At 50.2% G+C, this 12,500-nt stretch overlaps 1 protein-coding gene across 1 annotated transcript in view; it reads left to right on the top strand.

The window, feature by feature from the left end:
• The first annotated feature begins 5,078 nt into the window (after positions 1-5,078).
• Positions 5,079-12,500, top strand: part of TEX264 (testis expressed 264, ER-phagy receptor) — a 19,026-nt gene continuing 11,604 nt past the window's right edge. The window contains exons 1-2 of the mRNA XM_075832461.1: positions 5,079-5,532; positions 8,115-8,336. Of these exons, the coding sequence (XP_075688576.1) occupies positions 5,266-5,532; positions 8,115-8,336 (489 nt within the window). The 5' untranslated portion in view covers positions 5,079-5,265. The remainder of the gene's footprint in view (positions 5,533-8,114; positions 8,337-12,500) is intronic.

The following is a 12,500-nucleotide window of genomic DNA, read 5'->3' as shown; positions in this document are numbered from 1 at the left end:
GATAAGCATTGAACAATTCAACCATGTGCGGGGCCAGGACCTCCCTAAAGTGTTTGTAATAACCTGAGGAAAACCCATCTGGCCCCGGGGCTTTGTGAGCCTTCAGATTTTTAATAACATCCAATACCTCCTCCAATCTAAATTCAGCATCCAGTGTTTCTCTATCCCCTTGGGAAAGTTTAGTAGGGAATGTTTTTTCCAACAAGACCCTAGCCTTATTTTTATCAAACTGAGGTGGAGCTGAGTACAACGCTGAATAAAAATCCTGAAAGGCCTTTACAACTTTTGTGGGATTCTGTGATAAAGATCCATCCGCCAATCGCAGTTTCGGTGGTGTTGAGGTGTTAAATCGGGGCGTGAGGCGTCTAGAGAGTAATGTTCCCGGTTTATCCCCTTGTGTAAAAAACTTATGTTGTGACCAACGCAGACTTTTTTCCGCCCAACTTGTCAGACATAAGTTTAATTCTGTTCTAGCTTCTGCTAATTTTGCTTTAATAACTGCTGAGGGGTCTGTTTTAAATTTCTTAGACAGGTCCGCAAACTTCCTCTCCTTTAACGCCAGAACCTCCTTCAACCGTTTCTTATTACGCGAGGCTATCTGGATGAATTTCCCCCTAATCACTGCTTTGTGAGCCGCCCAATTGGACATAATTGAGGTGTCTGGTGCCTTATTAAGTAGAAAATATGTGTCCAATTCCCTTTGGATTTCTTTAACTATCTCCTGATCCGATAGTAGTGACTCATTCAATCTCCAAGAGGAGATAGGCGGTCTCCCACATAAATCTGACAACCGAACCACAATCGGGTCATGATCAGACCAGGGTGTAGCTAAAATCCTAGCATCCGTGACCTTAGGGAGTAAGCTAGTTGACATCATAACATGATCAATACGGGTGTGGATATTATGGGCTGAGGAGAAATAAGTATAATCCCTTGCTGTGGGGTTAAAATCCCGCCAGACATCTATGACGTCCACCGAATGGAAGAAACGTGCTACTTGTATGCTGGTTGACGTAGGAGGTATAAGTCGCACCCTGAATGCGTGGGATTTATCCATGGACGCGTCCAAGGCGATATTAGAATCCCCACCCATGATTATCGGGCCCTCTATCGATGAATGGATCTTGCGCCACATACCCTGGAAGAACGCCGGTTGATTGGAGTTCGGGGCATAGTAGTTAATAAAGGTTATTGGAGATTCATGTAACAGACCCGAGACCAGGATGTACCTGCCATCCGGGTCAGAGATCGTGTTGTGAGGTGTAAACGGGACCGACCGAGACAACCATATGCCCACTCCCCTGTGCTTAGTAGAGGCACTAGCCAAAAATTTTTGTGAGTAGTGTTTATGAAAGTACGATGGAGCAGAGGAGGTAGAGAAATGCGTTTCCTGTAAAAATAGTATATCAACATGAGAGGATTTATAATACAAGAAAGCTTTTCGACGCTTGATCGGGGAATTAAGGCCCTGCACATTATGTGTGAGTAAGCTATAGGTCTTAGCAGATTCCATGGCCGCCATCATAGAGCAGGAGGTAGAACCATGTGCGTATTAGGATCCCGCCATAGAGACAAAGGTCAGAAATAGGAAAGAAAGGAAAGGGAAGGGGGTAAAAGACAGAACAAAAATAAGACATACACAAGGTATCAATAGTACCGAACATAGTCTACCGACTAGGCAGTCAAGGAAGACTGCTAACAGGGGGACAGCAGACCGTCGTGAAGGCACAGCATTTCCGAAAATATATATCCAGACATTCAACCCCTTAACCGATATCAACCCTGAGCATAATAGGCATTCACATGTTAAATATAAGGTAAAGCAAACTTTCATATTTTTTAAAAAAAACAAAACAAACATATCTATAGCCAGAGTACCAACTCACTGCGAACTTGACCCATCCAAACCCTTCCTCGCCTTTTTCGGGTCAGCTTATAAACAAATTTCCATTACTATAAGTGGGAGTCCAGAGAAGCAAAAGAAATCCCCACATCCCCCCCAACGTATGGATCCCCGGCTCCCAGTCCGCTGAGAACTGCAAATGGCGGTATCCGGCTGAAATTCAGCCTCCGTGCTGCTTGAAGACATCTCCGGCCGATATGAAGAATAAAGAAAGAGAAAGAAAAAGAAACTATCTGCTTCTATAATCGACCTCCTTTCCGTCATGTCGGATTCAATTGTTGCCGACGAGATTCCACCCTCTGTTCCCGAGGAAACTCTGGACGGCCTCCTTGGGTACGCCATATTGGTGACAACGGGGGATCCCGTATGGGGAGTCGGGAGGAACTGGCTTTATCCTGGGGTGGTAGAATATGTAAGTCCCTCAGCAGGTCCTCTCCCTCCTGTAGCGTAGAGAAGCCATATTGCCTATTATTGCGCATGAAGAGGAGACGAAATGGGAATGCCCACCGGTATGGAATCGCATGGTGTTTGAGGGTCTGCAGAATAGGGCGAAGCATCCGCCTTTTTTGAATGGTTTGGGGAGCCAAATCAGCATATATCTGAACCGCTGTATTATAAATGGTGATCACCGGAAGCTTCCTAGCTCTTTCCATCACCTTCTCCTTAATCGAATAATAGTGGAGTTTCACTATAATATCTCTGGGAAGTCCATCCCTCCTCATGGCCGTCAATGCTCTATGGGCCCGGTCAATTTCCATATGTGATTCCGATATATCAGGTATCAAGGTAGTGAGTAGCAGGCGAACCACCCCCGGTACCTCCGTCTGAGATTCCGGGACCCCTCTGATCCTGAAGTTATAGCGTCGAGAACGATTTTCCAGGTCCTCAATTCTGGTGTTCGCTTCCTCCAATTGCTCCTGCAGATCCTCCATAAATCTAGTATTCTGGTTAACTCTTGCAGTGACTGAGGTCATTTTGGTCTCAATAGCCTGCATATGCGCCCCCACTTTGTGTAAATCTTGATGTACCGCGGCTATCTTGGAGCTTATTTCCCCCATCTGAGCTTGCATGGCTCTTGATATGCAGGAAAAGATGGCGTCCTCTGTCAACCCGGAAGTAATGGCCGGCTGCATGGGCGAGTGCTGTGAGACGTGAACGGGCGCTAATTGCGGCAGTCCCAGGTCTGGGATCGGGCCCTCTTCTTGTAAATCCTCCTGTGCCTGCAATAGTGATGTGCTGCTATTTTCCCGCAGGAGCACAGGATAATCCTGTGATAACACCGCCGAACTGGATTCTATCTGTGTCCCCTGCTGCTGCTGCAGCAGGCCTTGCTCCGCCATGTTCGGCGCCGCCATCAGCATATCTGCCACGGACCTCTGAGCCTGGGTTTGCTTACCCCTTCTTCCACTCCCTCTGGCCATAGGTGGATGCCCGAACCTCTAAGGTACCTCTCCTTTCTTTTATGGGTCTCGATGTCTGCTGTTAGCGATATATATGCTGGATTGCCTTCACGAGGTGCGGAGCCTGGTTAGAACGCGTCCACCATGTTCAGCTGCGCGCATGCGCCCCTCGATGTAATGTCTCTGCTGACTGCTCCACTCTCCGTCATTCAATTCCTGATTGTGTATTATGTGATTGTGTGTTATGTGATTGTGTGTTATGTGGTTGTATGTTATGTGGTTGTGTATTATGTGATTGTGTGTTATGTGGTTGTGTGTTATGTGATTGTGTGTTATGTGGTTGTGTGTTATGTGGTTGTGTGTTATGTGATTGTGTGTTATGTGGTTGTGTGTTATGTGGTTGTGTGTTATGTGGTTGTGTGTTATGTGGTTGTGTGTTATGTGATTGTGTATTATGTGATTGTGTGTTATGTGATTGTTTATTGTGTGGTTGTGTATTATGTGATTGATTGAGAGAGAGAGAGATATGGGGAGATGTATATAGGGAGATGGAGATGTATATAGGGAGATGTATATAAGGAGATGTATATAAAGAGATGTATATAGGGAGATGTATAAAGGGAGATGTATATAGGGAGATGTATATAGGGAGATGGAGATGTATATAGGGAGATGTATATAGGGAGATGGAGATGTATATAGGGAGATGTATATAGAGACATGTATATAGAGAGATGTATATAGGGAGATGTATATAGGGAGATGTATATAGGGAGATGTATATAGAGAGATGTATATAGGGAGATGGAGATATATATAGAGAGATGTATATGGGGAGATGTATATAGAGAGATGTATATAGGGAGATGGAGATGTATATAGAGAGATGTATATGGGGAGATGTATATAGAGAGATGTACTGTATATAGGGAGATGGAGATGCATATAAGGAGATGTATATAGGGAGATGTATATAGGGAGATGTATATAGAGAGATGTATATAGGGAGATGTATATAGAGACATGTATATAGAGAGATGTATATAGGGAGATGTATATAGGGAGATGTATATAGAGAGATGTATATAGGGAGATGTATATAGGTAGATGTATATAGGGAGATGGAGATGTATATAGGGAGATGTATATAGAGAGATGTATATAGGGATATGTATATAGGGAGATGTATATAGAGAGATGTATATAGGGAGATGTATATAGGGAGATGGAGATGTATATAGGGAGATGTATATAGGGAGATGTATATAGGGAGATGGAGATGTATATAGGGAGATGTATATAAAGAGATGTATATAGGGAGATGTATATAGGGAGATGTATATAGGGAGATGGAGATGTATATAGAGAGATGTATATGGGGAGATGTATATAGAGAGATGTATATAGGGAGATGGAGATGTATATAGGGAGATGGAGATGTATATAGGGAGATGGAGATGTATATAGAGAGATGTATATAGGGATATGTATATAGGGATATGTATATAGGGAGATGTCTATAGGGAGAGGTATATAGGGAGATGTCTATAGGGAGATATCAAGGAAACGTTCCCCGGTGCTCTGTGTATTTTCTACGTGTCCAATCACTTCTCAGCAGTCCTGGAGCCGGAGACACAATGAACTACATTTCCCATCACTAGGGCGAAAGTAAAGAATAAGGGGCGGGCATTGAGGACGCTGTGGACCAATAGGATGCCGGAAACGCGACTGTATGGCGGAAGTGCAGCAGAGTCTGATCATGTGCTCGCGACGCCTGTTCGATTTTCCCGCCCTGTGCGGTGAGTGGTCACATGATGCGGTGACGTCAGGATGGCAGTCACATGACTCCGTGTGACAGGTACAGTCCCATCTGCGCCGGGGACAGGTGAGGTGATCCGCTCCTATCCGGTATCTTCTCCGCCTCCTATCCGCTCCTCTCTGGTATCGTCTCCGCTGTCCGGGATGGGCGCTGTACCGGAGTGGGTGCTCATCACCCTGATCGCCGCGCTTGTCGCCCTCCTTCTCCTCACGTTGCTCGGGCTGGCCGTGTACTCGGGGCTGCTGACGGAAGTGGAAGTGAGAGCCGGTCCGCCCCCCATCCGCGGGGTGGTCGTGGCCTACAAGTTCCGCGTGGGGCCCTATGACGAGAGCGGGAACCTGTACACAGAGAGCGTCAGTCTGGCCCCCAAACTGGTGTCTATCGGGGTCTACTACGACAACCCCATGAAGGTAAGAGGAGCCCGGGCAGGGTGGGTCTGTGTCATGAGGGTGGGGGGTCTGGGGCAGGGTGGGGGTTATCATTGTATCTAGGTGTTGGGGGGTCTGGGAGGTGTTGTGGTTGGGAGGTGTTGTGGTTGGGGGGTCTGGGAGGTGTTGTGGTTGGGGGGTCTGGGGCGGGGAGGGGGTATAATTGTGTTTAGCTGCTGTGGGGGAGGGGCATCTTCTGATTACAATGTATCACAGGGTCTGTTATTATTATCTGGGGGTCTCTGATCTGTCGGTGATCGCTGTGTTATTATTATCTGGGGGTCTCTGATCTGTCGGTGATCGCTGTGTTATTATTATCTGGGGGTCTCTGATCTGTCGGTGATCGCTGTGTTGTTGTTATTATCTGGGGGTCTCTGATCTGTCGGTGATCGCTGTGTTATTATCTGGGGGTCTCTGATCTGTCGGTGATCGCTGTGTTATTATTATCTGGGGGTCTCTGATCTGTCGGTGATCGCTGTGTTATTATTTTTAGTCCGGTGTGTTTTTTTTTCTGGTGTAATATTTGTCGCTCTTGCACCCAGGACTGATACAGAGCAGAAATACACAGCAGCGGCCCCCGGGGGCCCCCAGCTTGTTATAGCAGCGGAGCTCCCCCAGGATTGGTGTACATGGTCTCAGGGGGCGTCACGGTGCGAGGTGGTGGAGCTCAGGTGCCGCGCGCTCGCCGCCAGATCCTCGGCTCATACCGAGACTTCAGGGAAGAAACGGGGATATTAACCAAGACACTGCCATACGAGAAGAGTTCTGACGAAACCGTGGCCCCGGGGGCCCCGAGCAGCTGCTGCCATACACAGCTCTGCCATCTGCCTTACTTGTCTTGTACTGATCTTGCGTTACATCACGTCTTATACTCCAGTCACAGCCAGAGCTGCAGTCACAGTTCTCTGTTTCTAGACTGCAGGACCTCACGTCCCGGTCCATGTAGCGCGTGCTTTGTTGCGCTGCATTGTGGAAGATGTAGTGGATTGTATTCTACATCAGAAAATTGGTGAATTGAAACCCAAAACAAGTGTGTGGTAAACGTGGTGGTCTCCCATAGCAACCAATCACAATCCAGAGGTTGCTATGGGTGACTGCTCCACTTTTCCCTTTGCCCAAGTTTTAATAAATTCCCCTATTAGAAAGTTGCCGAACTCTTCATTAGTTGATGACTCCGCTTTTATTTTTCACTGAACGTTTCCACAGGATCTGTCAGCGCAGTCGGGACGTTTCCATTGGCAGCCAGCAGAATTGTGAATGCTGCTCTGGATGTGACTGGAGTACAGGACGTGATGTAACTCAAGAGCTGTATAAGGAAAGGATGTACAGAGCGCTCTGCGTTATATGGAGACGGGAGCTGCTCAGTGATGATCTTTGTATCTTCATTGTCTGTGCAGGAGGTGGGGGCTTCATGGAGACCCCCCCCCCCCCCGAGACATAGTACATGACTGCAGGTGATGTATAACCCAGGAGCCGGTCAATGACTGTAGGACAGGTGAATACAATCTATTGTTCTCTGTTATCAGACATGTCAGGCTGGGGGAGGATGATTGTATTCACCTGTCCTACAATCTATTGTTCTCTGTTATCAGACATGTCAGGCTGGGGGAGAGGATGACTGTAGGACAGGTGAATACAATCTATTGTTCTCTGTTATCAGACATGTCAGGCTGGGGGAGAGGATGACTGTAGGACAGGTGAATACAATCTATTGTTCTCTGTTATCAGACATGTCAGGCTGGGGAGAGGATGACTGTAGGACAGGTGAATACAATCTATTGTTCTCTGTTATCAGACATGTCAGGCTGGGGGAGAGGATGACTGTAGGACAGGTGAATACAATCTATTGTTCTCTGTTATCAGACATGTCAGGCTGGGGAGAGGATGACTGTAGGACAGGTGACTACAATCTATTGTTCTCTGTTATCAGACATGTCAGGCTGGGGGGGGATGACTGTAGGACAGGTGAATACAATCTATTGTTCTCTGTTATCAGACATGGCAGGCTGGGAGAGGATGACTGTAGGACAGGTGAATACAATCTATTGTTCTCTGTTATCAGGCATGTCAGGCTGGGGGGAGGATGATTGTAGGACAGGTGAATACAATCTATTGTTCTCTGTTATCAGACATGGCAGGCTGGGAGAGGATGACTGTAGGACAGGTGAATACAATCTATTGTTCTCTGTTATCAGACATGTCAGGCTGGGGGAGGATGACTGTAGGACAGGTGAATACAATCTATTGTTCTCTGTTATCAGACATGTCAGGCTGGGGGAGGATGACTGTAGGACAGGAGAATACAATCTATTGTTCTCTGTTATCAGACATGTCAGGCTGGGGGAGAGGATGACTGTAGGACAGGTGAATACAATCTATTGTTCTCTGTTATCAGACATGTCAGGCTGGGGGGAGGATGACTGTAGGACAGGTAAATACAATCTATTGTTCTCTGTAATCAGACATGTCAGGCTGGGGGAGGATGACTGTAGGACAGGTGATTACAATCTATTGTTCCTGTTTCTTCTGTTTGTGTCTGACGGCTTTGTTTGTATCTTGTGCAGGTTCCTGTTGAGTTCTGTCGGTACATCGTGGGCAGTATCCTCAGTGAGGGCGATGAGAAGCCGCTCCCCGATCACGTCCGAATATTCCGTAAACATGGCTTCAAGTTCTGCGTGTTGCCTGAAGTGAACCACGCTGTGATGGCCACGTTTCCCTACACAACGCCGTTCTCAATACAGCTGGCCACCACCAGGGTGCACCCTGCGCTGGAAAAATACGTCAAGGTAGGAGAGTAGCGCCGCTACAGGGAGCTGGAATAGTGGAGCCGATGTAGTGCCATCACGCAACTATTCCTGGTCCTCCCTTCTTCAGAAGACGCATATAAAGAGTTCTCCCACAACATATTGAATGGTATTTTATTTAACTCTGCGCCCCTCTCAGCGCAGCACCTCACACTGCGCCCCTCTCAGCGCAGCACCTCACACTGCGCCCCTCTCAGCGCAGCACCTCACGCTGCGCCCCTCTCAGCGCAGCACCTCACACTGCGCCCCTCTCAGCGCAGCACCTCACACTGCGCCCCTCTCAGCGCAGCACCTCACACTGCGCCCCTCTCAGCGCAGCACCTCACACTGCGCCCCTCTTAACTCCGCACCTCACACTGCGCCCCTCTTAACTCCGCACCTCACACTGCGCCCCTCTCAACTCCGCACCTCACACTGCGCCCCTCTCAACTCCGCACCTCACACTGCGCCCCTCTCAGCGCAGCACCTCAGACTGCGCCCCTCTCAGCGCAGCACCTCAGACTGCGCCCCTCTCAACGCAGCACCTCACACTGCGCCCCTCTCAGCGCAGCACCTCACACTGCGCCCCTCTCAGCGCAGCACCTCACACTGCGCCCCTCTCAGCGCAGCACCTCACACTGCGCCCCTCTCAGCGCAGCACCTCACACTGCGCCCCTCTCAGCGCAGCACCTCACACTGCGCCCCTCTCAGCGCAGCACCTCACACTGCGCCCCTCTCAGCGCAGCACCTCACACTGCGCCCCTCTCAGCGCAGCACCTCACACTGCGCCCCTCTCAGCGCAGCACCTCACACTGCGCCCCTCTCAGCGCAGCACCTCACACTGCGCCCCTCTCAGCGCAGCACCTCACACTGCGCCCCTCTCAGCGCAGCACCTCACACTGCGCCCCTCTCAGCGCAGCACCTCACACTGCGCCCCTCAACGCAGCACCTCACACTGCGCCCCTCTCAACGCAGCACCTCACACTGCGCCCCTCTCAACGCAGCACCTCACACTGCGCCCCTCTCAACGCAGCACCTCACACTGCGCCCCTCTCAGCGCAGCACCTCACACTGCGCCCCTCTCAGCGCAGCACCTCACACTGCGCCCCTCTCAGCGCAGCACCTCACACTGCGCCCCTCTCAGCGCAGCACCTCACACTGCGCCCCTCTCAGCGCAGCACCTCACACTGCGCCCCTCTCAGCGCAGCACCTCACACTGCGCCCCTCTCAGCGCAGCACCTCACACTGCGCCCCTCTCAGCGCAGCACCTCACACTGCGCCCCTCTCAGCGCAGCACCTCACACTGCGCCCCTCTCAGCGCAGCACCTCACACTGCGCCCCTCTCAGCGCAGCACCTCACACTGCGCCCCTCTCAGCGCAGCACCTCACACTGCGCCCCTCTCAGCGCAGCACCTCACACTGCGCCCCTCGCAGCGCAGCACCTCACACTGCGCCCCTCGCAGCGCAGCACCTCACACTGCGCCCCTCGCAGCGCAGCACCTCACACTGCGCCCCTCGCAGCGCAGCACCTCACACTGCGCCCCTCGCAGCGCAGCACCTCACACTGCGCCCCTCGCAGCGCAGCACCTCACACTGCGCCCCTCGCAGCGCAGCACCTCACACTGCGCCCCTCGCAGCGCAGCACCTCACACTGCGCCCCTCTCAGCGCAGCACCTCACACTGCGCCCCTCTCAGCGCAGCACCTCACACTGCGCCCCTCTCAGCGCAGCACCTCACACTGCGCCCCTCTCAGCGCAGCACCTCACACTGCGCCCCTCTCAGCGCAGCACCTCAGACTGCGCCCCTCTCAGCGCAGCACCTCAGACTGCGCCCCTCTCAGCGCAGCACCTCACACTGCGCCCCTCTCAGCGCAGCACCTCACACTGCGCCCCTCTCAGCGCAGCACCTCACACTGCGCCCCTCTCAACGCAGCACCTCACACTGCGCCCCTCTCAACGCAGCACCTCAGACTGCGCCCCTCTCAGCGCAGCACCTCACACTGCGCCCCTCTCAGCGCAGCATCTCACACTGTCGCAGTAACGTACGCTTCCATTTTTCCTACAGTTGTGTTGTGAGACAATTGCCAAAATCTGTCATGTCCCATGTACACGCTGGGAGATTTGCTGAGCATAATGCACCTGATGGATTTGTGTTTCGGGCACTTTTCACACCTACCCATAGAAGCGGGGGCAGGGTAAGAGTAGTCGCTAAATGCACCAGATTTATTAAAGATGTGCCCCTTTTTCTGTTGCAAAATACTGGAGAGTGGAGCAAAGTGTCTAACGTGAAGGAAACCCTACAAAGATGGAGTCTACATCATGCAAATATAAAGATCTACGTTTATTGAATACAAAAAGCGTAAAACACTCGTATATAAAATTCATAGATGATATTTACAGTTTGGAAAAAGGACACGAGGCAGCAACAACCGCGCCCGGCGTCCCTCCCCGACACTTGTGTGACCACCCCCAGACGGAGGGTCTCCAGCCGAAACGAGTGTCGGGGAGGGACGCCGGACAGCCGCTCACAGCTCTGGGGGAGCGATCGCTCTGTATCTTCATATATGCCACGTGTGCACTTTTGTGACCTGATCAGCAGCATTATATGGGTATGACGCGGGGCCTTGTATAGAGATGGGGCTCGGATCATTTTCTCCTCCCCTGGTCTCTTACTAGGTCACATTGTTTAATGTTTCTCATCCGTCCGCGGTTGTTGCTGCCTCGTGTCCTTTTCCCAAACTGTAAATATCATCTATGAATTTTATATACGAGTGTTTTACGCTTTTTGTATTCAATAAACGTAGATCTTTTATATCTGCATTGATGTCCTGGAGACGCCGTTACTTTGTAGGGTTTTGTTTCCATTTAGGGAGTTGACGCCGTTTATATCGTGTAAAAAAACTGGGCTCAAATATGCGGGGGGGGGGGGGGGCTTTTTTCTTGACATATTTGAGTGATACACACACACTGTGATGGAGGCTGCTATAGTAAGTGTCTAGCGGGCCTAGAGTTTCTCCAAATTCACCACACATCAAGCGTCTTTTTTTGCTAAGTTTGGCGCAATTTGTTTCTCTTTTAGAGTCTACTAAACCTTGGTCTTCCCCATTAGGCCCCCGTGACCTGTACATTACAGACATCGCCCGGTATTAGGTCAGAAGGGGAATATGTCAGATGTGTTTTTCTCCTCCAGCTTCCAGGACCGGTCTCGTACCCCTAAACGTACCGGCCACAGCCCATAAGAAGGCAGTCACGTGATCTGACACCGGGAAACCCAATCCCACGCCAGTTACTATAGAAGCTGCACATCTTACCTGGAGCATTGCATTCCCGGGCAGTCACCTGCAGGTGGCGATACAGAGCAGGTTCTCGTCTGTTGCACCTTCCTGGGGAGTCTTTCTACATTTTTCCTAATTGGCTATCAGTGATTGTGAATGAGTCTCCTGAAGCTCCTCACGATGGCCGAGGTGATCAGCTCTCACCCATTAGGACTCATTGCTAATTGGGGATCTGTTTTGGGGTGGAGCTTGAATTTGGGGTTCCCTCATCCGTAATTGATAGTTGTCAGCAAAGGGAATCTTTTTCAGTTTTTTTGTATTTTAGCCCCCCTCCCAATAAGGGGATCAGCAGTTGTCAGATCTATCTGATGCAGCTTAACTTAGGGGAGGGAGGACAGAACAGTTTAATATCAAATATGGCCGACTTTATTGCCCAACGAGAGTGCCTGGTAGCCACATGAGCTCAGTGGTGGAGTCTAAAATGGCGTGTTGCAGGTAAAGAGTCACTCAAACGACAAGGGCGGCAGAAACCGCTTATATTTCGTGAAACGCCTAGAATAGAGCTTTTTTTTTTTTTGCAGTTGGGTTTTTATTCTATCACAAGTTCCAGTTGTGTATGAGCGATCATGGGCGATTTCGCAGGGGCGGAGAATGGATCTCGAAGAGTGAGGGGTTAATGCGTAAAATTCATAGTAAGGTCCGGAACTTGTCATTACACCGTGATGAGGCTTCATTTACATCGCTCTGCACCGGCCCTTTAAGGCCCATCATGATTAGATGCCACTGGCTCTGCACTAACCTCTCCCTCTCATTCACCCCGTTATTACTGGACCCCTCCTGCTGCAGCGCTGCTTGGATCACTCATTGGTCGCATGGTGTCTTGAATGAATTTG

The sequence above is a fragment of the Rhinoderma darwinii genome, chromosome 7, assembly GCF_050947455.1.
Source record: "Rhinoderma darwinii isolate aRhiDar2 chromosome 7, aRhiDar2.hap1, whole genome shotgun sequence".
Lineage (NCBI taxonomy): Eukaryota > Metazoa > Chordata > Amphibia > Anura > Rhinodermatidae > Rhinoderma > Rhinoderma darwinii.
This window is presented reverse-complemented; position numbering and strand designations above follow the sequence as displayed.